This window comes from Panthera leo, chromosome D4, assembly GCF_018350215.1.
Source record: "Panthera leo isolate Ple1 chromosome D4, P.leo_Ple1_pat1.1, whole genome shotgun sequence".
NCBI classification, from domain to species: Eukaryota; Metazoa; Chordata; class Mammalia; order Carnivora; family Felidae; genus Panthera; species Panthera leo.
In genome coordinates, this window is record NC_056691.1 from 56,862,741 (window position 1) to 56,886,860 (window position 24,120).

Sequence of the window (24,120 nt, forward strand, 5' to 3'; positions counted from 1 at the left end):
CCAGCACACTTGGCTGAAGAGATTGTCTTTATTCCATTGGATATTCTTTCCTGCTTTGTCAAAGATTAGTTGGCCATGCATTTGTGGGTCTATTTCTGGGTTCTCTATTCTGTTCCATTGATATGAGTGTCTGTTCTCGTGCTAGTACCATACTGTCTTGATGACTACAGCTTTGTAATACAGCTTGAAGTCTGGGATTGTGATGCCTCCTGCTTTTTTTTTTTTTTTTTTTCCCAGATTGCTTTGGCTATTCAGGGTCTTTTCTGGTTCCATATAAATTTTAGGATTATTTGTTCTAGCTCTGTGAGGAATGCTGGTGTTATTTTGATAGGGATTGCATTGAATATGTAGATTGCTTTGAGTAGTATCAACATTTTAACAATATTATTTCTTCCTGTCCAGGAGCTTGGAATCTTTTTCCATTTTTTTGTGTCTTCTTCAATTTCTTTCATAAGCTTTCTATAGTTTTCAGTGTATAGATTTTTTCACCTTTTTGGTTAGATTTATTCCTAGGTATTTTATGGGTTTTGGTGCAACTGTAAATGGGATCGATTCCTTGATTTCTCTTTCTGTCGCTTCATTGTTGGTGTATAGGAGTGCAACCAATTTCTGTGCATTGATTTTATATCCTGCAACTTTGCTGAATTCATGAATCAGTTCTAGCAGTTTTTTGGTGGAATCTTTAGGGTTTTCCATATAAAGTATCACGTCATCTGGGAAGAGTGAACATTTGACTTCCTCCTGGCCAATTTGGATGCCTTTTATTTCTTTGTGTTGTCTGATTGCGGAGGCTAAGACTTCCAATACTATGTTGAATAACAGTGGTGGGAGTGGCCATCCCTGTCTTGTTCCTGACCTTAGGGGGAAGCTCTCTGTTTTTCCCCATTGAGGATGATATTAGCATTGAGTCGTTCATATATGGCTTTTATGATCTTGAGGTATGCTCCTTCTATCCCTACTTTCTTGAGGGTTTTTATCAAGAAAGGATGCCATATTTTGTCAAATGCTTTCTCTGCATCTATTGAGAGGATCATTTGGTTCTTTTCCTTTCTTTTATTGATGTGATGAATCACGTTAATTGTTTTGCGGATATTCAACCAGCCCTGCATCCCAGGTATAAATGCCACTTGGTTGTGGTGAATAATATTTTTAATGTATTGTTGGATCCAGTTGACTAATATCTTGTTGAGGATTTTTGCATCCATGTTCATCAGAGAAATTGGTCTATAGTTCTTTCTGGTGGGGTCTCTGTCTGGTTTTGGAATCAAGGTAATGCTGGCTTCATAGAATGAGTTTGGAAGTTTTCCTTCCATTTCTATTTTTGGAACAACTTCATGAGAATAGGTGTTAACTCTTCCTTAAATGTTTGGTAGATTCCCTTGGAAAGCCATCTGGCCCTGGACTCTTGTTTTTGGGAGATTTTTGATTACTAAGTCGATTTCTTTACTGGTTATGGGTCTGTTCAAATCTGCTTCAGTTTTGGTAGTGTATATGTTTCTAGGAATTTTTGCATTTCTTCCAGATTGCCCATTTTATTGGTGTATAATTGCTCATAATATTCTCTTATTAGTGTTTTTATTTCTGCTGTGTTCGTTGTGTTCTCTTTCATTCTTGATTTTATTTGGGTCCTTAACTTTCTCTTTCTTTTTTTTTTTTTTATTAAAAAAAATTTTTTTAAATGTTTTATTTATTTTTGAGACAGGGAGAGACAGAGCATGAACAGGGGAGGGTCAGAGAGAGGGCGACACAGAATCTGAAACAGGCTCCAGGCTCTGAGCTGTCAGCACAGAGCCTGAGGCGGGGCTCGAACTCATGGACCATGAGATCATGACCTGAGTCGATGTCGGCTGCTTAACCGACTGAGCCACCCAGGCGCCCCTCCTTTTTCTTTTTGATCAACCTGGCTAGTGGTTTATCAGTTTTGTTAATTCTTTCAAAGAACCAGCTTCTGGTTTCATTGATCTGTGTTTTTTTGGTTTCAGTAGCATTAATTTCTGCTCTAATATTATTTAATGTCTTCTGCTGGTTTTGGCTTTTATTTGCTGTTCTTTTTCCAGCTCTTTAAGGTGTAAGGTTAGGTTGTGTATCTGAGCTCTTCCTACTTTAGGAAGGCCTGGATTGCTATATACTTTGCTCTTATGACTGCCTTTCTTGTGTTCCAGAGGTTTTGGATTGTGGTGTTATCATTTTCATTGGCTTCCATATACTTACTATTTTATTTATTTATTTTTTTAATTTTAATTTTAATTTATTATTTTTAGATTTTTTTTTAAAATTTACATTGAAATTAGGTAGCATATAGTGCAGCAATGATTTCAGGAGTGGATACCTTAGTGCCTCTTACCCATTTAGCCCATCCCCCCTCCCATAACCCCTCCAGTAACCCTCAGTTTGTTCTCCATATTTAAGAGTCTCTTTTGTTTTGTCCCCTTCCCTGTTTTTACCATATACTTCTTAATTTCTTCTTTAACTTCTTGGTTAACCCATTCATTCTTTAGTAGGATGTTCTTCAGTATCCAAGTATTTGTTACCTTTCCAAAATTTTTTCTTGTAGTTGATTTCGAGTTTCATAGCATTGTGGTCTGAAAATATGCATGGTATGATCTCGATCTTTTTCTACTTGCTGAGGGCTGGTGTGTCCCAGTATGTGGTCTATTCTGGAGAACATTCCATGTGCACTGGAGAAGAATGTATATTCTGCTGCTTTAGGATGAAATGCTCTGAATATGTCTGTTAAGTCCACCTGGTCCAGTGTGTCATTCAAAACCATTGTTTTCTTGTTGATTTTTTGATTAGATAATCTGTCTATTGCTGTGGGTGCTGTGTTGAAGTCTACTATAATGATATTAGTATCAATGAGTTTCTTTATGTTTGTGATTAATTGATTTATATATCTGGGTGCTGCCACATTTGGTGCATAAATGTTTACAATTGTTAGGTCTTCTTGGTGGATAGACCCCTTGATTATGATATAATGCCCTTCTGGATCTCTTGATACAGTCTTTATTTTAAAGTCTAGATTGTCTGATATAAGTGTGGCTACTCTGGCTTTCTTTTGTTTACCATTAGCATGGTAGACGGTTCTCCATCCCCTTACCCTCAATCTGAAGGTGTCTTTAGTTCTAAAGTGGGTCTCTTGTAAACAGCATATAGATGGATCTTGTTTTCTTATCCATTCTGTTACCCTGTGTCTTTTGATTGGAGCATTGAATCCATTGACCTTTAGAGTGAGTACTGAAAGATATGAATTTATTGCCATTATGATGCTTGTAGAGTTGGAGTTTCTGGTGGTGGTCTCTGGTGCTTTCTAATCTTTTGTTGCTTTTGAGATATATATATATATATATATATATATATATATATATATATATATATATATATTTTTTTTTTTTTTTTTTTTTTTTTTTTTTTTCATCTTTTCTTCCCTCAGAGAGTCCCCCTTAAAATTTCTTGCAGTGGTCACAGTGGTTTAGTGGTCACAAACTCCTTTAATTTTTGTTTGTCTGGGAAACTTTTAATCTCCTTCTATTTTGAATGACAGCCTTGCTGGATAAAGAATTCTTGGCTGCATATTTTTCTAATTCAGCACATTGAATATATCCTGCCACTCCTTTCTGGCCTTCCACGTTTCTGTGGCTAGGTCTGCTGCAAACCTGATCTGTCTTCTCTTGTAGGTTAAGAGAACTTAACTTTTTTTTCTCTTGCTGCTTTCATGATTTTCTCCATGCCTGAGTATTTTGTGAATTTGACTGTGATGTGCCTTGTTGATGGCCGGTTTTTGTTGAATCTAATGGGGGTCCTCTGTGCTTCCTGGATTTTGATGTCTGTGTCTTTCCCCAGGTTAGAAAAGTTTTCTGCTATAATTTGCTCACATAACCCTTCTACCCCTATTTCTCTCTCTTCCTCTTCTGGGACTCCTGTGATTCTGATGTTGTTCCTTTTTAATGAGTCACTGATTTCTATAATTCTTAAATATGCTCTTTTGCCTTAATCTCCCTTTTTTTTTTCTGCTTCATCATTCTCCGTAAGTTTGTCCTCTGTATAGCTGATTCTCTGTTCTGCCTCATCCATCCTTGCCACCACAGCATGCATTCGTGATTGCAGCTCAGTTATAGCATTTTTTATTTCATCCTGACTAGTTTTTACTTCTTTTATCTCTGCAGAAAGGGATTCTAATCTATTTTTGACTCCAGCTAGTATTCTTATTATTGTGATTTTAAATTCTGGTTCAGACATCTTGCTTGTACATGTGTTGGTTAAGTCCCTAGCTGTCTTTTTTTCCTGCTCTTTCTTTTGTGGTGAATTCCTTTGTTTCGCCATTTTGAAGGGAGAAAAGGAATTAATGAGGTAGAACAAATGAAAATTAAAAAAAAAACCAAAAAATTAAAATTAAAAAATTAAACTTATACACAAAATCGAATAAATGATGTCAGATCATAGGTGTGTTTTGGTCTGCATGTTGAAAGTGGCTAGATAGATTAGAGAAACAAGGGGAAAAAAAGAAAAAAAAAGGAAATCGTTTGAAAATTTGAAAAAATGATTACACTGAAGTAGACTAAAATGAAATGATAGAAGTAAAATAGTATTTGAAAAAATTTACACCAAAGTAAAAAATATAGTAGAAAGAAAATTAAAGAAAAATATTTTTAATAAAAATGAATTTTTTCTTTCTGTATTCAAGAAAAAGAACAGAAACAAAAAAGAAAAAACAGGAAAAGCGTTTGAAAATTTGAAAAAGTGAATACACTGTAGTAGACTAAAATAAAATGATGAATTAAAATCGAATTTGAAAAACTTTCACAAAAGTAAAAAATATAGTAAGAAAAATTAAAAATATTTTAAATAAAAATTGAAGATAAAAATGAATTTTTTCTCTTTCTGTACTGAAGAAAAAGAAAAGAAATGAAAAATTAAAAAAAGGAAATCCTTTGAAAATTTGAAAAAGTGAATACATTGAAGTAGACTAAAATAAAATGATGGAAGTAAAATTTAATTTGAAAAAATTTACATAAAGGTTAAAAATATAGTAAAAATTTAAAAAAATTTTTAATAAAAATTGAAAATTAAAATGAATTTTTTCTCTCTGCTTAATTCTGTGGTTTTGGTTGTGCAGATTGTTGTGCTAATTCTCAGATCAGTTTTCTAGGTGTGTAGGATTGTTTAGTGTTGGTCTGGCTGTATTTCATGGACACGAGACACACAAAAACTTCCATGCTGTTCTGCCATCTTGGCTCCCTCCTCCACCTCAGTGAGTTTCTTTATGTCAGTATTTGATTTATATATTTGGGTGCTCCATGTTGTGGCATAGATGTTTACAATTGTTAGATCTTGTTGATTGATAGACCCCTTAATTGTGTTATAATGCCCTTCTTTATCTCTTGTTACAGTCTTTGTTTTAAAATCTAGTTTGTAGGGGGGCACCTTGGTGGCTCAGTTGGTTAAGCGTCAGACTTTGGCTCAGGTCATCATCTCATGATATGTGAGTTCTAGCCCTGCATCGGGTTCTCTGCTCTCAATGCAGAGACGCTTCAGAACCTCTGTCTGTCTCTTTCTCTCTGCTCTTCCCCAGCTCTCACATGTGCACTCTCTCAAAAATAAATAAATATTAAATAAACATTAAAAAAATCTAGTTTGTCTTATATAAGTGTGGTTACTCCACATAAAAAAAAATTTAAAATGTATGGCTACTCCAGCTTTCTTTTGACCTTCATTAGCATGATAGATGCTTCTCCATCCCCTCACTTTCAATCTGCAGGTGTCTTTAGGTCTAAAATGAGTCATTCATAGGCAGCATACAGGGGCCTCTTGTTTTTTTTAAATCCATTCTGATACCGTATGTTGTTTGATTGGAGCATTTAGTCCATTTATATTCAGAGTGATTAATGAAAAATATGAATTTAGTGCTCTTGTGTTATTGTAGAATTGGTGATTTTGGTCATGCTCTCTGGTCCTTTCTAGTTTTTGTTGCTTTGTCTTTTTTTTTTTTTTTTTTTCCCCCATTCAAAGAGTCTCCCTTAAAATTTCTTATAGGGTTTAATGGTCACAAACTTTTTTTGTTTTTGTTTGGGAAGCTCTTTATCTCTCCAGTTGGAATGACAGCCTTGATCTATAGAGTATGCTTGGCTGCATATTTTTCCCATTCAGCGCATTGAATATATCTTGCCATTCCTTTCTGGCCTGCTAAATTTCTGTGGACAGATGTGCTGCAAACCTGATCTGTCTTCCATTGTAGATTAAAAACTTTATTTCCCTTGCTGCTTTCAGGATTCTTTCCTTGTCTGTGTATTTTGTGAATTTGACTATGATATGCCTTGGTGGTGGTTGACTTTTGTTGAATTTAACAGGAGATCTCTGTGCTTCTTGGATTTTGATGTTTGTATCCTTCCTCAGATTAAGGAAGTTTTCAGTTCTAATTTGTTTACATAAGCCGCCTTCACCCTTTCTCTCTTTTTCTTCTGGGATTCCTATGTTATGAATATTATTATGTTTTATTAAATCAGTGAGTTCCCTAAGTCTGCCTTCATAATCCCTGACCTTTGTTTCCCTCTTCTTTTCAGGTTCATTATTTTTCAAATTTTATCTTCCATATCACTAATTTGCTCCTCTGCCTCATCTGTCCTTGTTTTTATGGCCTTCATTTGTGTTTGCATCTGGTTATAGCATTTTTAATTTTGGCCTGACTAGATACTAGTTCTTTTATCTCTGCAGAAAGGGATTATCTGGTGTCTTCTATGTTTTTTTCACGCCCAACTAGTATCCTTATAATCGTTGTTTTAAATTCTAGTTCAGACATCTTACTTAAATCTACATTGATTAAATCCCTGGCCATCATTTCTCCTTTCTTTTGAGGTGAATTCCTCTGTCTTATTATTTTGGAGGAAGAAAAAAACAATGATAATACAATGAGATAAAAAATTTTAAAAATGAAATAAAGAATGCTAGAACCTATGTGTGTGTTTATAAAAAAAAAAAAAAAAAAAATTTGGTCTTGAATCCAAGAAGTAAAAGAAGAGAAAAACAACAAAACAAATACAGAAACAACAACTGAAAAGTACAAACAAACAAAGAACCCAAATGAAGCTAGATCCAGTTTCCTTTGCAGCACTCTATGGTCAGCAGACTAAACTTGTGGAAGGGATTGTGCTGGTGTTCTGAGGGAGGAGCCTGCTGCTCTGATTCTCAGGAGGACTTGCCTTAGTGGACATGTGCCTAGAGGGTGCAGGGGAGTGGAAGGTGTAACAGTTTTGTTTGGTGTAACAGTTTTATTCTCCACTTGGTGGTGCTGTTTATCTTACTAGGGTCAGTCAGTGTTGGTGGGCTAAAGGTGAAAATGGTTCATTCCCTGCCCCCCCCCCCCGCCCCCCGTCTTCACAGTGGGAAGTTCACACCCTCACAGGTGTGTGATCAATCACCCCTCCTGTGTGCCCCGTGTGTCCTCTGCTCCCATCAGCTCCCTGCCTTTTCCCTGTGTCCCAGCTGTCCACCTACCAGCTTTTCCAGAGCTTTATCTTAGGCACTGCTGTGTTTCAAAACCCTGCACTTCCAAGACCCCTGCGGTTTGGATCCACAGTGATCTGGGGGTGGGTCTCACTGTGCTGTGGCCAGGGCAGGCTTATCGCAGAAAATGATCATGTCACTGCGCAGCAGCTTCTCCCCCTTTCCCTCTCTCTTGTCCACGAAGATGGCTTCCTCACCTCTGCAGCATCTAAGCTCTTTTCTCCCCCAGTGTACCTCTCTGTACTATGTACCTGCCACATTCTTTCTTTCAAATGATGCAGATTGTTCTGTTAATCCTCAAATTGGTTTCCTAGGTGTTCAAAATGGTTTGATGTTGATCCATCTCTGTTCAAGGGAGGAGGCAAACCCAAGGTCCCCTTACTACTATGTCATCTTAACTCCTCCCTGCCCCATTTTATTTCTAAAGTACTCTCTACACCCAATGTGAGGTTTGAATTTATGACTCCAAAATGAAGAGTTGCATGCAACACTGACTGAGCCAGCCAGGCACCCCCATGCCTTTTTAAATTATAAAGTAGATTTATCTCTAGCCTCCTTGAAATGTGAAGATCATTCCAGTAGTATCCCTGGAGTAAATTTGTCTCTTGGATTTGTAATCTATTCTATCTTATATGAATTATGAATGCAAGTAAACTCCCAATTAATTCGGTAAATATACTACCTAGTCAGATTTTCCCAGTGGTCAGAATTATGAAATAGTATAATATACTTAGCATGATATTAGATAGAATTTAAATCTTGCTTCAGTTCTCAGAAGGCTCCTTGAAGGTATGTGGTTATGCTTGTGTGTATGTGAGAGAGAGAGATATGGACAGAGAATGAGTGTATGTGTATACACCTGGATTGCCTGCTATAGAAGATGAGCATTTCTGTGCTTAAAATCCTTTTGCTTTATGGAGTGAAATGTCATACCTTCCTCTAATTAATAAAAATGAGTAACAATTAGTAGAATTTCTTGTATATGACACAAAAATTAATATATTACGATTGTAAGCTCTAGCTTTAAAAAATTTGGCACTTGGGTCGCTCAGTCAGTTAAGCATCCAGGTCTTGATTTCAGCTCAGGTCATGATCTCAGAGTTCATGGAATCGAGCCCTGCACTGGGATCTGTGCTGACAGCATGGAGCCTGCTTGGGATTCTCTCTCCCCCTCTCTCTACCTCTCCCTCACTCTTTCTCTCAAAATAAACACATGAACTTAAAAAAGAAAAAAGAGAATCCTAAGGGGTGCCTGGGTGGCTCAGTTGGTTGCACGGCCAACTTTGGCTCAGGTCATGATCTCATGGTTCCTGGGTTTGAGCCCTGTTGCGGGCTCTGTGCTGACAGCTCAGAGCCTAGAGCCTGCTTTGGATTCTGTGTATCCTTCTCTCTCTGCCTCTCCCCTGTTTGGCTCTGTCTCTGCCTGTCTCTCAAAAATGAATAAATGTTAAAAAAAAAAAAAAAGGGGGGGGGGAGAAATTTATAGAATATCATTTTTTTGAGAGAGAGAGAGAAAGAGAATGTGTGCATGCATCAGTGGGGGAGGGACAGAGTGGGGGGGAGAGAGAATCCCAAGCAGGCTCCCAAGCAGTGCACAGCCTGATATGGGGCTCGAACCCACAAACTGTGAGATCATGACTTGAGCCAAAATCAAGAGTTGGACGCCCAACCAACTGAACCACCCACGCACCCCTAGAATATCATTTTTTTTTGTTTATGTTGAAAGAGCAAGAGAGAAAACATGAGTGGGGGATGGGCAGAGAGAGAGAGGTAGTGCAGAGCCCAGTGCAGGTCTTGAACTCTTGAACCATGAGATCATGACCTGAGCCAAATCAGATGCATAACCAACTGAGCCACCCAGTTGGCCCTGGAATATAATTTTGAAGGACTAGGCAAATCATTGAGTTCTTTAAAGGTCTTTTTTTCCCCTTTCTTTTCTTTTTCTTTCTTTCTTTTTTTCTTTCTTTCTTTCTCTCTCTCTCTCTCTCTCTCTCTCTCTCTCTCTCTCTCTCTTTTTCTTTCTCTCTCTCTCTCTCTCTCTCTCTCTCTCTCTCTCTGTCTCTCTCTCTTTGTCTCTCTCTCTCTCTCTCTTTTGAGAGAGACAGACAGACAGATGGAGAGAGAGAATCTTTAGCAAGCTCCATGCCCAATGCAGGGTTTAGGGCTCCATCCCATGACCGTGAGATCATGACCTAACCAAAATCAAGAGTAGGTCAGTCAACCAACTAATCTACCTTGGGGTACCACGTCTGTCTTTCTTACAAGATTATGCTTGTTTTCTGGGAAGTTAGGAATGAGGGTGTCAAACAAGAAAATGTATTAAAATTGCTGTGAGATTTGAAGTTGAAAATAAAATTGCTTTACAAGTATTATAGTGCATCTCAGAGGCGCAAAGGGATGATTATTTTCTTGTAGATACATTCCAATCCTTTGGACTTTTAATAAATTGTTTCTTATAATACCATTTAGCAAACTTGTTTAGAAAGAGTTAAAAGGTAAGATTATGAGGTGTTGGGTTAAGACAGTAGTGGAAGGGATAGTTAGGAGAAGAAGGAAAGAAGATGTTAAAGAGGTAGACTTTTCTTACATGATTGGAGAGGTGTTACACTATTTACTAGGATACCGGACATAATAAGGTCAGTTGTAGACAAGCTTATATTTGGGGTTCTTACAGGACTAGTAGGAAGAGAGGTACAGAAGATGGTTAGGAACTTAAACGTGGCACTCAGGAAAGAAGTCTGGATTGGAGAAGTATTTTGATCAGTTGGAGCTGTAGGTGTAGATGAGAAGGCTTAGGGAGAGAGTAAATTGGGGAAAGGGCCTGGGGTAAAGCCTGGAGAGCACCAGCATTTAAAGTGGGACAGAGGGAGTGAAAAAGAAATGAACAGAGAGAGAAATAGGACATAGTGGTGTCCTGGAAGCTGAGAGAGAACTGGGGCTTCAAGAAGAAAGAGGGCAAGTGATGTCACATTTCTCACTGGTTGCCTCTCTCTCAAGATTATAAACCATATTCATTCCCTTTCTCAGTTGCAATGTTGTGAAAATGAGACCATGCGTTCCTTTCTTTATACATGTAGTATGCAAAGTTAGCTATGAGTGGTTTATTCAAGTCTCTTCCTGTGGCTATGACATATAAACCTAGCAATCCTACTTTCTTCTGACCTCCAATTGCCAGTAATAATCACTTACTATTATAACTCTTCACAGTATGTGAAACCTAGCCATCAGCAGCCTCTCATCAGCATAACTAGCTTTATTCTTATGTGTTTATTTTCAAATTTCCCCTGCACTTCCTCTTTCAACCTTTCTGCTATACTGTGAATTTTTTTCATCTCCCACCTGGAGATGCTGTGAAGTTTGCTGTCTCCTCTGTTACCCATGGATTTTATTAGCTACGTTTTCCTCTTTTCTGCTCTTATTCCTTATTCATCCTACCCTGTTCTTTTGTCACTGGCGGCTCCATTGCTGGTCTCTTGTCTCTCTTTCTCTTTTTTCCTGATGTATTATGTGTCAGTATCTAATACTCATTTTTGTATTTCTCATTATTTATCTTTAATATTTCTGTATCTTATTTCCAGGACTAGATTATTCATTAAAGGGAAATTAGGGAGGGCATCTTTACTTAGAATTTGTTTAGCCCAAAATCTTATATACAGGTATGCACATATACTGTTGATTAATTAATAGAGAAAAGAAGCTCCCCCAGAGCTCTGGGGACAAGGCATAAACAGAGCTCTCAGACTTCTTTTAGTTGGGTCTGCTGAACACACATAGGTGAGATAAGAAACTTATTGTAGAAGATATCCTCATTGTTTGAGTTTTCTTCCCCAGGTTTCCTTGCAGAAAAGATTTTTTTTCTTTATCCAAGTTAATCTGTAAAGACCTCTATTTTTTTCATCAATTGGATTGAGATGTTGTTTAGGACTTGCATTAGGAACATTACGTATGTATCCCCGTGCAGTTTTTCTTTTCCAGATTAAAGAGATGTGGGGTTGTCATGTTTCTTTTCTAAGGCTAATCGATTATTTAGGCTGAATGAAACTGTGTGACAGAAAGCTTAGTTTTACCACACTGTGAACACCTTAACTGAGTGGGTGAGTTTAGTCACCTACTTTGTGACTTTGAATAGCTCTACAGTTAGCTTGGAAGGTTTTAGAGACAGGAATTGGGTCCTGTATTGTGTGTCTTGCCCATAGCACCAAATCATATGTATTATATGTGCTCAGGAAGCATTAATTAAATAGACAAATGAACTCATTAGTACATTGTTCTATTGTATTTATGTAAAGGTAAATTTTCTTTGCTTCACTTGTTTTCAACACACTTGATGAGAATTCTGTGGTTGTAATACCACATCCTAAACATGTGAATCTGAGAACATGTATCTTTAGAACACAGAAACCAAGCTTTCTCTGAAGTGTGAACTTGAAACTTTAGGTGATGAATAGCTATTGTCTTCTTGAGAATACCTTTCTGCTTTTTCCTCTAGAATTGGCCTTTTCTCATCTTTCTTACATTTCCTTTCAAATAATCCTGTATTTCAATAAGCGCTTTTTGAAGAATGTTTTTAGCATTAATGTAAGTGGTTGTTCCACTTTAAGACTATAATTTGAGTTAGCCCTTCTAAGTTGATAATCTACCATGTATGATGCTGTTTTTGCTTACTGGTTATGTGGTTCTTTCTGGAATGATTTCTTTTCGAAAAAATATTTTCCTAGTTATTATAGGAAAATCACTGTGTCAGTCACTATCCTGTGATAAACATTTTGTTTATATGTAACATTGTCTACTTTAACTGATAATGACCAGTGGGTTCTCCAGGGGCCGAGTGATGTGAACTGGCACACTCTAGTGTCCCTTACCTGCCTCTGACCACAAGGACCCATCACAATTAGATATTCTCAGGGGCCCTTTTGCTTCTGCTTAGAATCCCTTTCATAAATTTTGTTAAGAAGCTTTGATTTTTCCTAAGTTTCCTGCATATAGTTTGTAAGTGTAAGTTGAGGGCAGTGTTACTATTCATAATAAAACTGTTTAGTATGTAGAGACTGTAAGCATGCAGACCTGGCATTAATGACCTCCTTACTTACCTTAATTTTTTTGTGTGTGAAAATGCATTAATCTAACCATGTTTGTAGCTCCAGAGGAGAGGGAACAGATGGACAAAGCTTTTTGTTATGGATACTTACATAGTTTTCTAGGAACCTAAAGAATGGTTGTAGCGTTCTGGGACATTTTGATTTTCCCTGATGATAGGATCCTGGTGAGAAAGTATTTAAGGTTTAGCAAAACCTTGAATATAGTAGATATATGATTCATATAATCTGGCTTTTTTTTTTTTTTTAAGTAACCTCTACACCTAACACGGGGCTCAAACTCACAACCCCTATATCAGGAGTCACATGCTTTTCCTGAGCCAGCCAGGCACCGCTGTCTGGCTTTCTTTAAAGGGCTTTCTTCTTTCCTTTAGTGAGATTAGTCGCCTGGACCTGGGTCTGAGTGTGGAGGTATGGAACAAAGGACTGATCTGGGACACCATGGTGGGGACCGTGTGGATTGCACTGAAGACGGTTCGTCAGTCGGATGAGGTCAGTCAATGCATTGCCCATTTGGAGGTACATTTCTAGCCCGTGCTTATCTCCATTCTACCTCCATTCAGCTAATACTCATCCATGTATCCATGCATCTCAGATTGCTCTGTCCTCCACCCCCCCCCCCCCCCCCCCTTCTAATTGGTGAGCACTATCCTGGGATCAGTCTCATTAAACTTCCTGAGCCTGGGTCCTGAACTCTGCTTTAATTCTTTAAGTCACTGGTTCCCAGGGAACTGGTTTCAGTCGTCCATCTTCTACATGTAAAAGAGTTTAAGGAATTACCATGCGTGGCAATTTTCATTCATACTGTCTCTATACATTATTTCCAAGACTAGTTTTCTACCTCATTTCTCCATAGACACACTCACTTTGAACCTAGGAGAATATGTATTGTATTCCTGTTTAGCTTTAACCTTGACAATGTTTTCTCTGGGAGTAGGGATAATACAGGTGTGCCTCTCTTTCCTAAATTCTTTTAGTTCTGGCTAAGTCTCTACTTCCCCAGGCAGACTAGAAGTTCATTTTTATTGTGGCCCCAGTTCAGGTCTACTTTAACTAGCAATGTGAGTAGCTCTCTACTGATTAGAAGTGGTAACACATTTTAAGTGATACACTCATTAAAAATTGTGCAGATTAAATAATGATCCATGGATATGTTTGGTTTTTGAGTGTGGTACTCTGGACTTCTATCTGCAGTGGGCTTGCAGAGAGCTGAGCACAGTGAAAGCTTCCTTCCACCAAAGAAGGAGAATGGCAGCCACATGCAGCAGAGGCAGGTTGTGATGGTGGTGTGTCTGCCTCATCAGGATGTGAGTGGTCCTCAGGAACTCTCCAACAAGGAAATTTAGAGAAAACACCAGCTCTTAAACCAGGAGGAGGAGAGCCATGAAAGGAGTAAAGTTTAATCTCAGATCTCTGTTTGCTAGGAAGGGCCTGGAGAGTGGTCCACGTTGGAGGCAGAGACACTGATGAAAGATGATGAGATATGTGGAACTAAAAACCCAACTCCTCATAAGATTTTGCTTGATACAAGATTTGAGCTGCCTTTTGGTGAGTCTGTCAGATTAGACATTAAAAACCATTTAACACTTTTTAATGTATTATTAACCATTGTTTGCTTGTCTCATTACTGTATTTTTTGCCTTGTCTGCTATCTCTTTTGAGGGCAATCTGTCTTCTACCTTATTCCCTATAACATCTAGTCTAGGAATGGTGCAGACTCTAGAATGGTGCTCATTAAAGAATCCACAGTAAATGCACTAAATTTTCTGTGACTGTTCATTTTAATGACTTAGGAAATATTTGCTTGTTCGAGAACATCAATGACTTATTCTTTTGACAATTTAACATACATTAGTTTGAAGTGAATATATGCCTTATGATTTATCAATTTAAACATTGAAGTAGCATTGATAGAAAAGCTATTTAAAAATAAATTTTAGGAGTGCCTGGGTGACTCACTTGGGTGACTCACTGATTTCGGCACAGGTCATGATCTTGCATTTTATGGGTGTGAGCCCCATGTTGGGCTCTGTGCTTCCAGCTCAGAGCCTCGAGCCTGCTTCAGATTCTGTGTCTCCCTCTCTCTCTGCCCCTCCCCTGCTCGTGTTCTGTCTCTCTCCCTCAAAAATAAATGTTAAAAAAAAATACAAATAATTTTTAAAATAGGAAAAATACATGTTAATAGCAAAAAATAAGTTTTTTACATATACAGTTTTGCTGGGGAGTGGATTTCTGGGCTCCTCACACTGTCAGTCCATCCCTCATTGCGTTTTATTTAACTTATTCATTTTTATTTTAAGTAGGCTCCCTGCCCAATGTGGGGCTTGAACTGAGAACCCTGAGATCAAGGGTTGTATGCTCTGCAGACTGAACCAGCCAGGTGCCCCTGACTCATTGTATTTTAAAGAGACCTTCTTCTCTTTCAACACTGCAACACGTATGTTGTCATTGGTGGCGGTGTACATTTCTGTCTAGATTTTGAGTTTCATGAGGGGTCTTGTGTACTTTTTTTGGTAACTGTAGAGTTTGCTTGGCACATGATAGGTGTCTGATAAATGTTTTTTTGAATAAATGTGAAGGTAAAATCTCAGATAAGTCTGTCTTTGATGTGAGTTAACGCGAATGTGCTAAGCTTGTGCCTCTGTAATAACCACATTTGGGATACAGTATTAAAAGCTTAATAAAGAGTCCTTTTTTTTTTTTTAAAGATGTTTATTCATTTTGAGAGAGTGCAGAGAGAAGGGGAGGGAGAGAATGCGAAGTAGGCTTCACACTGTCAGTGCAGACTCCAACGTGGGGCTCAAACTCACAAAACTCTGAGATCATGACCTGAGCTGAAACTAAGAGTCTGAAGCTTAACCAGCTGAGCCACCCAGGCGCCCCTGGAGGGTCCTTCTAAGGAAGAATTTTAGCATACAGAATACCATATTGTGGCAAAGGAATTTTCTTTTGGGTATTCAGAAACCCGTGAAATATTCTGTTCTGTGTTGTACTATTATCTTTTAAAAATAGTAATATGTGGGGCGCCTGGGTGGTTCAGTTGGTTAAATGTCTGACTGTTGATTTCAGCTCAGATCATGATCTCATGGTTCACGGGTTTAGGCCCCATTTTGGGCTCTGTGCTGACAGAGTGGGATTCCCTCTCTCCCTCTCTCTCTACCCCTCCCCTGTGTACTCTCTTTCTCTCTCTCTCTCTGAATAAACACAAAATACTAACATGTTTTTTTATGATGTGGAAAGTTCAGAAAATACAGGTTTGCAAAAGGGACATTAAAATTTCTAATCTCTTTTTTACGTGTTGAGATGTTTTGTTTCTTTTATTTTTTTATGCACATAATATAGTTTTTCCTATAAAATAGCACTGTATATATTACATTCTGACCTGTTTCACTAATTACATAAATAAATGCATATAAAATAAATGCTATTCCTTTATAATTTCCATGGTTGATTTTTTATTGTGTGAATACACAATGATAATAAGAGTAGCATTTGTTGACTAATTACTGTGTGTCAGTGGGTATATCACTAAGCATTTTTGCATATTTCCTCGTATAATATTCATCATTTAAATCCTTCGAGGTGGACCTAACTATTGTCTCCTTTTTAGAGATAAGGAAGCTGAGGCAGAGAGTATTTAAGTCTTTTGCCCAAGGTCACATAGCTAGTAAGTAGTAAAGCTAGAATTTAAACTCCACTGATTTGGCTTTGGAACCTGGGCTTTTAATTTAAACTATAATACATTTAACCATTCCTCTTGGTGGGTATTTTAATTTTTCAAAGTTTGTGCTGTTATAAACAGTAGTGCAAGAAACATCCTTGTAGCTCTATGTTTTTTAAAAACTATCTTGTGGGTGAGGCAGTGCACAGTGGTTTAAAAGTTACCTGTTGAAAATTGAGTCTTTGTCACAAATATGTTCTTTTACTTACAGACTACCATGATTAGTACTTTCTTGTGTATCTTTCCAGAGCCAGTCTTTGAATATATAAGTATATATATAAATGTCAACCTCTTTTAAAAATACAAATAGTAGGGGTCGCCTGGGTGGCTCAGTTGGTTAAGTGTCCAACTTCGGCTCAGGTCATGATCTTGTGGTTCGTGAGTTCAAGCCCCGCATCATGCTATCTGCTAACAGCTCAAAGCCTGGAGCCTGCTTCACATTCTGTCTCCCTCTCTCTCTGCCCCTCCCCTGCTCGCACTCTGTCTGTCTCTCTCTCTCTTTCTCTCTCAAAAGTAAATAAATATTTAAAAAAATAGGATTTTCTAACACATTTGCTACACCTTGCTGTTATCCACTTAACAATGTACCTTGGTGAATCATTCTACATCAGAACATATAAATAGCTCTTCCTCCCCTCTCATTTCTTTTTAACAAGTGTGGAGTACACCATTTTATGGATGAGGAAGAACTATATAAGTTAGGTTGTAGATTACTTGAAGGTTTTATTATAAAACTTTAAAATGTTGCCACCAGTTGCTGAAGAGCTGTTTCAGGGGAAGGAGGTGAACGTTTGAACCAGAGGGACAAAGGAGAAAGACCTGGATTTGATTTCTTCATGTGGACTACTGAAGAATATATCTGTTTAAATGTCTCCAAAGTTGATCTGATCCATATATTGCCTATGTTTTCTCTTTTGTGTTAGATATACAGATGTACTTGATGTTTTTATTTTATTTTTTAAATTTATTTATTTTTTTGTTTTTAAGTTTATTTATTCTTGAGAGATAGAGACAGAGCATGAGCAGGGGAAGGGGTGGGGGGAGACACAGAATTCGAAGCAGGCTCCAGGCTTTGAGCTGTCAGCACAGAGCCCAACGTGGGGCTCGAACCCGCGAACCACGAGATCATGACCTGAGCCGAAGCCAGACGCTTAATCGACTGAGCCACCCAGGCGCCCCAATGTTTTTATTTTTATTATTATTTTTACTTAATGTTTTATTTTTTTTAAGTTTATTTACTTTTTGAGAGAGCGAGAGAGAGAGAGAGAGAGTGTGTGCAAGTGGGGGAGAGGCAGAGAGAGAGGGAGACTGAGGATCGGAAGCATGCTGCCCACTGACAGCAGAGAGCGCCGTGCAGGGCTTGAACTCCTGAACCAGGAAATCATGACCTAAGCCGAAGTTGGTCGCTTAACCAACCGAGCCACCCAGATGCCCCTTACTGATGTTTTTAAGAGATTTTTTTTTTGGAAGTTGTCACAGTCTTAATTGATTGGTTAATTGGTCAGTTTTAAATATATAGAAATGAGGATATAACCTTATTTTTTCTTCTTTTTAAAAAAACTTTATCTTGAGAGACTGTGTGCACACACGGCAGGGGGGGAGGGGCAGAGAGGGAAGGAGAGAATCTCAAGCATGCTCTGGGCTGTTAGCACACAGCCCAACTTGGAGCTTGATCCCACCAACCTGGAGATCATTACCTGAGCCAAAATCAAGAGTTGGTTGGCTGAGCCACCTAACTGACTAAGCCACCCAGGTGCCACTAGAGAGAGAATCTGAAGCAGCCTCCATGTACAGTGCAGAGCCTGAAGTGGAGCTTGATCCCTGACCCTGGGATCATGACCTAAGTAAAATCAAGAGTCAGATGCTCAACCAACTGAGCCACTTTGGCGCTCTTTCTCTTTTTTTGATAGTAGCCATCCTATTGGGTGTGAAGTGGGATCTTATTGTAGTCTTGATTTGTATTTTTCCTAATGATCAATAATGTTGAACATCTTTTCATGTGCTTATTGGTTATTTGTATATCATCTTTGGAGAAATGTCTATCAAGTCCTTTCTTGATTTTTGAATTGGGTTTTTGTTGTTCTTGAGTTTGAGTTCTCTATTCTGAGCGTTAATTCTTTATCAGATATATTTTGTAAATATTTTCTCTGTCTATGGGTTACCTTTTGATTCTGTTGATAGTGTCTTTTGATGCAGAATTTTTTTTTTTTTTTTTTTTTTTTTTAATTTCATGAAGTCCATTTTGTCTGCTTTTTCTGTCATGGCTTGTACCTTTGGTGTCCTCTCCAAGAGATCATTGCCAAATCCAACATCACTCAGCTTTTGCCCTATATTTTCTTCTTAGAATTTTATAGTTTTAGGTCTTCAGTTTAGGTCTTAATTCATTTTGAGTTAATTTTTTGTATGTGGTGTTAGGTAAATGTCCAACATTCTTTTGCATGTGGATATCTAGTTTTCCCAGCACGATTTGTTGAAAGATGCTTTTCCCTATTGAGTGTTTTTTTTTCTTTTAAGATTTTATTTAATCTCTATACCCAACATGGGGCTCAAACTCACAACCCTGTGATCAAGAGTCACATGCTCTTCTGACCTAGCCAGCCAGGTACTCCTGTTATTGAATGTTCATGGTATCCTTGTCAAAAAATCATTTGACTATATGTGAAGGTTTATTTCTGGGCTCCCTATTCTATTCCATTGTTCTGTATGTCTGTGCCATGTTGTTTTGATTACTGTAGTTTTATAGTAAGTTTTGAAATTAGGAAATGTGAGTCTTCCAGTTTTGTTCTTCCTTTTCAAGATTGTTTTTGGCTATTTGGAGTTACTGGGATGCCCTATAAATTTTATTTATTTTTTTCCCTTATGAGTTTTAGAATGGGGTTTCTTATTTCTGCAAAAGAAATCATTGAGGTTTTGATAGTGATTGCATTCAATATGTAGATCACACTGGGTAGTATTGACATTTTGACAATAAGTCTTCTGATCCAGTGGGAATAATAGAATATTATTTTGTTTTCTGTGAAGATGCAAGATCATATTCGTGTCAAGAACCAAGCCCACCAGTAAAATTGTCCATCACTTTCTACCTTGATTATTTGTTGGAATAAAGGATTATTGGTGCATGATCAAATTATTAACCTCATAATGTAATTTCTTCTTTTTCATGGTAGATATCCCAGAGGAGGAGGCCAGATACTGGACTTACAAATTGGAGCAAATCAATGTCTTGGGAGCTGACAGTGAGGTAGGAATTGCATTATTTACATTACAGAGATGGGAGAATATTTCTTTCCTTTTTTATTTTTTTTTTAATTTTAGAGAGCGTAACTGGGGGAGAGGGACAAAAGGAGAAAGAGAGAATCTTAAGCAGGCTCCATACTCAGAATGGAGCCTAACATGGGGCTTGATCCCACAACCCTGGGATCGTGACCTGAAGTGAAATCAAGAATTGGATGCTCAACCGACTGAGCCCCCCAGGCACCCTGGGAAAAATTTCTTTATAGGACACTTTATAGTTTGTCAAGGGAAGAGGACCCAAGAGCGTGTTGAAGAATGAAAGAATTTAAGCTACATTAAAGAAACAAGGCAGCTGGAAGATCATTGGACATTTAGAAGGATCTATCTCCCACTTGTTCTATTTTTCTCATTGTTCCCCATTAATGGCTGAGTTGGCACTAGTCTGGCTCTAGACTTTTTGGGTGGGAGCTTATACTAGGGAAACTGTTCTCTTGTTACAGAGATGAGCAGAAGGCATTTCTTTTGCTAATTTCCAGATGTTTGGTATACAGTTGACTCTTGAACAGCATGAGTTTGAACTATATGGGTCTAGTCATACACAGATTTTTTCTGATATAGTACTGTAAATGTAGTGTAATAATGCAAACGTATATGATTTTCTTAACATCTTTTTTCTCTAGTTTATTGTAAGAATACAGTATATAATACATATAACATACAAAACATGCATTGACTCCTTATCGGTAAGGCTCAACAGTAAGCTATTAGCAGTTAACTTTTGGGGGGAATCAAAAGTTATATGTGAACCTTTGCCTGTGTGGAAGGTCAATGCCCCTAATCCCCCATTGTTCAAGAGTCAACTGTTAAGGGTGCCTTGGTGGCTCAGTTGGTTAAGCATTCAACTTCGGCTTAGGTTGTGATCTCATAGTTTGTGAGTTCAAGCCCTGTGTTGGGCTCTGTGTTGACAGGAGCCTGCTTGGGATTCTCTCTCTTTGTCCCTCCTTCCCTCCCTCCCTCTCTCTCTTTCTCTCAAATAAAATTTTAAAAAGTCAACTGTAAATTGTTATTTGTATGTTCTTTTTAGGGATGCTTAGACTATTACATTGCTTGGCCTTGTCTTATCTCCAGAGATAACTCTGGTGCACAAAAGGAAACACAGACAACTCAGTCTGGGCCATCAGGAATGGGGGATGTTTTTGTTATTGCTCGTGGAGGAAAAAGATAAGATTTTCATTTTTGGACATTTTGGGCTGTTACAAAATTGGTCTGATTATAAGGTAGAATTTGGAATGCCAACAGATATTTCAATGGAAATGTCTGGTAAGCAACTTCATGAAAGAATGAAAGAATATGAAGCTCAGGGTATTAGATAGGGTGAGGAGCTATTGGCATAGAGTTAGGATTCATGAACATAATAGTAGCATTTGAAGTCCCAGGAATAGAAGAACTCACTCATGTAAAGTAGGTAAAAAGTATTTTTAAAATTTTTTTATTTTAATATTTATTTTTGAGAGAGAGCGAGGGGGGGGGGGAGTACAGAGAGAGAGGGAGACACAGAATCTGAAGCAGGCTCCAAGCTCTGAGCTATCAACACCGAGCCCAATGTGGGGTTTGAACCACGCACAGATCGTGAGATCATGACCTGAGCCCAAGTGGGATGCTTAACCGACTGAGCCATCCAGGTGCCTCTGTAAAAAGTATTGAAGAATAACAAGGGGGAACATCAAATATAGAATATGGAAAAACCAGAGATGGTGAAGGAACTGAAGAGAGCAAGTAGAAAAAGAAAAAGGCTCTTGGAACAAAGGGTAAAAGGGTTTTAAGGCAGAAATTCTTGATACTGTCAGATGTTAATGAGAACAAAGATGATGAGTAATGGAGCTGTCACATTTGGCAATTACTGACCAATATTTGTGGATTAGTTCAGGATTCCAAAATGAAGTGTTTTGATGAGTGTATTAGTTTCCTAGGGCCTCCATAGCAAAGTGCTATTAACTAGGTGGTTTACAAAAACAGAAATTTATCCTCTCAATTCTGAAGGCTAGAATTCTGAAATGAAGCTATTGGCAGGGTCAGTTCCTGCTGAACGTTCTGAGGAACTGTTCCATGACTCTCTTCTGCCTTCTGGTGGTTTTCAGTAGTTCTTGCTGTTCCTTGGTTTGAAGACATTGTTCAAATTTCTGCCTGTTGCCACTACCTCCCTGTGTGTCTCTGTGTCTCCTCACAATATGTTCTCTTTGTGTGTCTCTGTCCAAATTTACATTTATCTTGTAAGGGCAATAGTCACTGAACTAATTTGATTACATCTGCAGAACCCCATTTACAAATAAGGTCACATGCATAGGTACTGGGGATTAGGACTTCAACATATTGTTTTGAGGAACACAGTTCAACCCGCAGTGAGTTAAATCACAGGTGAGAAAATGGAATTTGTGACAAGTGTCAGGGTTTTTTCTTAATTCACCTGAATCCTCTGTAGGCTGCCTACTATTTGAACTATATAATTCTTCTTATGCCCCAGCCAGTACCTCAACTTTTCTCTGTTAAAAGTTCCAATCCTGGGGCGCCTGGGTGGCTCAGTCGGTTAAGCGTCCGACTTCGGCTCAGGTCATGATCTCGCGGTTCGTGACTTCAAGCCCCGCGTCAGGCTCTGTGCTGACAGCTCAGAGCCTGGAGCCTGTTTCAGATTCTGTGTCTCCCTCTCTCTCTCTGACCCTCCCCCATTCATGCTCTGTCTCTCTCTGTCTCAAAAATAAGTAAACGTTAAAAAAAAAAAAAATTAAAAAAAAAAAAGTTCCAATCTTTCTTCTCTCCTTGATACATGCCAAATCCACTCTGTCTTTTTCTCACTTTACCCTTTGTATTTTTTTGTTTTCCCATAGCCTGGGTGTAGAGTGGTATACATTTTCCAAACTCCTATCTTCTTTGTTTACTTAGTAAAGAAACAGATGGCTGGGCACCTGGCTGGCTCAGTTGGTAGAGCATGTGACTCCTGATTTCAAGGTCATGAGTTCAAGTTCCATACTGGGTGTAGAAATTACATAAAAATAAAATCTGGAAAAACCAAAACATTGTGCTTTTGATTTTATAGGCTTTGCTGTGTGTCACTAGGCAGAATCAGATGAAGAGGTTAAAACAATAAAAAACCAAATGTAACTTCAGCAAATAGGGAGGAATTTTATAAGTTCTAAAAATGGTGGTTCTTGGCCTGTGGTTCTCAACTTCCTTTAAGATTTTTGCTTTTTGTTTCTATTCTAGGATTTGGAGTTCACTAAGTTTACTTCTTTCATCCCTCCCTATATCACCTGTTGTTAATATTTTTAATAACTGTGAAAATATAGTTCATAAAGCTCACACATTTAAAGTATAAAATATAGTATATTCAGAGTTGTACATACTTAGAACATTTGCATTACCCTGTAAAGAAATCTTATGCCCTTAGCCATCATACTCCCAATTCTCTCATCCTCCTTAGTCCTAGGCAAATATCTACTTTCTATCTCTATACATTGACTTATTGTGGACATTTCATATAATGGAATTATACAATATGTGGTTCTTTATGATTTTCTTCTTTCACTTAGCATAATATTTTCAAAATTTCTTCCATGTTGTGGCATGTACACACTACTTCATTCTGTTTCATTGTCGAATAATATTCCATTGTATGGTTATACTACATTTCATCCATTTATCAGTTGGTAGACAATTAGATTATTTCTACTGTTGTGGATAATGCTGCTATTAATATTGATGTACAAGTTTTTGTTTGGACATAGGTTTTCTCTTGGGTGTACACCTGGGAGTAGAATTGCTGGATCAGATGGTAACTATGATTAACTGTTTTAGAAATTGCCATACTTTTTCCCAAAGTGGCTGTACCATTGTACATTCCTACCAGCAGTGTATAAGGGTTCTGTTTTCTCCACATTCTCGCTAACACTTGTTGAATATGGCCATCCTAGTAAATGTGAAGTGCTATCTTATTGTGATTACTACTTTATTTAAAAATTTTGTTATTGAAATTTCCTAACATGAAAAGTAAGTAGAATTATTCCTCTTTTTGCTGTAGTGTTTTAAGACCAATCTCAGACATCATCTTGTCTCACAAATATGTGAATATTTGTACATCTTTAATAGATAATGCCTTTTTTTATGTAGATAAAAAAACCACATACCCATCATCACATTTAACAATAATTTGTTTTTTAATGTTTTTATTTATTTTTGAGACAGAGAGAGACAGCATGAGCAGGGGAGGGGCAGAGAGAGAGGGAGACACAGAATCCAAGCAGACTCCAGGCTCTGAGCTGTCAGCACAGAGCCCGACACGGGGCTCGAACTCACAGACTGTGAGATCATTACCTGAGCTGAAGTCAGACGCTTGACCGATTGAGCCACCCAGGCGCCCCTAACAATAATCTCTTAATGTCATGTCCCACCTAGTAAGTTCAGATTTCCATTATTGTCTCAAAGATATATTTTCACAGTTGATTTGTTCAATTCAGGATCCAAACAAGTTGTTCACAGTTGGTTATTATGTCTAGTAAATAATTTTTATTCTGTAACTTT

At 37.9% G+C, this 24,120-nt stretch overlaps 1 protein-coding gene across 4 annotated transcripts in view; it reads left to right on the forward strand.

Annotated features, from left to right (window-relative positions):
• The window catches only part of UNC13B (unc-13 homolog B), a 258,600-nt gene that overhangs the window by 84,205 nt on the left and 150,275 nt on the right, over positions 1-24,120 (forward strand). For all 4 annotated transcript variants that reach the window (XM_042914010.1, XM_042914013.1, XM_042914011.1 and 1 more), the window contains exons 4-6: positions 12,968-13,085; positions 14,018-14,141; positions 19,482-19,555. In XM_042914010.1, the coding sequence (XP_042769944.1) occupies positions 12,968-13,085; positions 14,018-14,141; positions 19,482-19,555 (316 nt within the window). The remainder of the gene's footprint in view (positions 1-12,967; positions 13,086-14,017; positions 14,142-19,481; positions 19,556-24,120) is intronic.